Raw genomic sequence first — 1996 nt, forward strand, 5'->3', positions numbered from 1 at the left:
GAAGGTGTACCGGGCCAGAGCCGGCTGCCAGGCGGAAGGTCACCGGGGGCTGCAGCTTGAAGTTGTCCAGACTCAGCTGCAAAGAGACAGAGATGGAGCTGGGTTAGGGGCACAGGCAAAACGGAGAATGTCCTGTAGTCCCCTGCATGGCACCTGGCCCAGTTAAACATGTCCTTCTGAAGGCATCTGCAACCAGGCCAAGGCTACCCAGGTCATTTCCCCACAAGCTGCAGAATGGTCAGGATCCATGGGGAAACGTCCAGAAACATCCAGAGACATTCAGTTCCCTGCAGCCATCCCCACCCGAGTCTTCAAAACTCTCTTACCAAGGGCTGGCATGACAACTTCAGATTCGCCACAGGCACAGCGATCTCCTGGTTCTCGTGGTTTCGCCCCACGACCTCCACCACGTTGCACTCATCCTTGGCACCATCTGTGAGGCAGACCTGGATGGAAGTGGAGATTGTGAACTACTGCCCTCCCAGGGGACACAGCAGGGACAGCCGGGGCTCTCCATGGGACAAGCAACCCACAGCAATGCTACCAGTCCAGCAGCCATTCAAGGTGCAAGGATGCTGCTCCACAAAACAGGGAGAGCACAGAGCACCCCCCCTGCAGCAATTGCCCCCCTGACTGCCTCCGGAGGGGCTCTGCTCTGTGCCTTTCTCAGCTGGGACAGCTGTTCCTGCAACCACCTCAAGAGACGGCACCTGGGCTGCATTTTCTGCTGATCTGATCCATGCTGGCAGGTCCTGTGCTCCCAGGACAGAAAGCATCCCGCAGGGAGAGCCAGGAATGAAGCCCTGCATCTACCTGGGCTCCGAGAGCAGCAAGACAGAGACCCAGCTGGTGAGGAGGCCATGTTCTAGTGGGAGGCTCCAGCAAGGTCAAATACAAGGGAAAAATACTTCCCTTCACCCCACGTCTGGAGTATTCCTCTGCTGAGCAGCGTCCTGCCACCACTGGCTTTGCTCAAGCACCTCCATACAACAGATAAATGCAACAGCCCCATGCCCTGTCCTGAGAGCAGCCAGTGCTGGGACCTCAGCCAAGGGAGTCCCCTGGTCCAGCTGGGGAAGGGGGGGCATGAGGAGGTGGGAAACTACTGGAGAGGACGAGCACCATCAATTCTCATTTCTCTTACCACAGACAGGGCCAAAATATGGTCAGCATCATCTTCCTCATCCACCTGAAACGTGTAGGATTTGGTACTGGCAGTCAGCTCACAGCCTGGGAAGAGATCAAAAAAGCTGCAGCAGCCATTGCACAGCCCCAAGCACCACGGGCAAAGGGATCCCGGGGGAGCTCTGGCTGGGAACACACACGGCATCCCTAAATCACTTCGTTTTCTCATGCTCAGGAGCAGCCTCAGGCCAGGGCACCCTGGGCTCCGGGATAAAGTGTCCCTGAGAACTATGCACCTGGCCTAGCACCATACAGGGACAAAACCTGGTGTCCCCAAACTGGGCTGCCATGAATCAGTGCCCGAGGGCACCCAAGGCCCCCGAGCACAGGCACGACGAGGCTCATCCCATCCTCTCCCGAGAGCAGAAGAGCCAGGGTGCACTGCTGCGGACAACAGGAGAGGGAGCAGACAGAAGGATGGCTCTGCTCTCCCCAGTGTCAGCAAAACATTTGGTTTGGCAGGAGTCTGGAGGCAGAGAGAAAGATACAGAATGTGGGACCTGAGTGATGAGGAACAACCCGAGGGGAGGGTGCTGGGCCAGGGTGCAGGGAGCTGGAGTCCCTCAGGACAAGTTTTGGGACAGATTTTATTACATACTTCTCCAAGCAGCTACAAAAACAACAGAGATGCAAAATTATGTCCTTGGCTCTTAGGATTAGGATTCAGCCGACCGCGGTGAGGAAGGAAAAGCAGAGCACCTTGGGTGTGTTTGCTTATTGCAGGATGATTCACCAACGTGAAACGGATCAGAAAAACACAGACCTGAGCTCTGCATACCAGAACCAGCATTTGCAACGGAGAGAGAGGGAT

At 56.2% G+C, this 1996-nt stretch overlaps 1 protein-coding gene across 1 annotated transcript in view; it reads right to left on the reverse strand.

Annotated features, from left to right (window-relative positions):
- NPM3 (nucleophosmin/nucleoplasmin 3) overlaps nt 1-1230 on the reverse strand; it is a gene marked incomplete at its 5' end in the record, with an annotated part of 2337 nt that extends 1107 nt beyond the window's left edge. Inside the window, 3 exons of the mRNA XM_009709222.1 lie at nt 4-76; nt 327-446; nt 1145-1230. Coding sequence (XP_009707524.1) covers nt 4-76; nt 327-446; nt 1145-1230 — 279 coding nt within the window. The remainder of the gene's footprint in view (nt 1-3; nt 77-326; nt 447-1144) is intronic.
- Between the last annotated feature and the right edge of the window lie 766 nt (nt 1231-1996).

This window comes from Cariama cristata, unplaced genomic scaffold (assembly GCF_000690535.1).
Source record: "Cariama cristata isolate BGI_N322 unplaced genomic scaffold, ASM69053v1 scaffold44811, whole genome shotgun sequence".
Classification (NCBI taxonomy): Eukaryota; Metazoa; Chordata; class Aves; order Cariamiformes; family Cariamidae; genus Cariama; species Cariama cristata.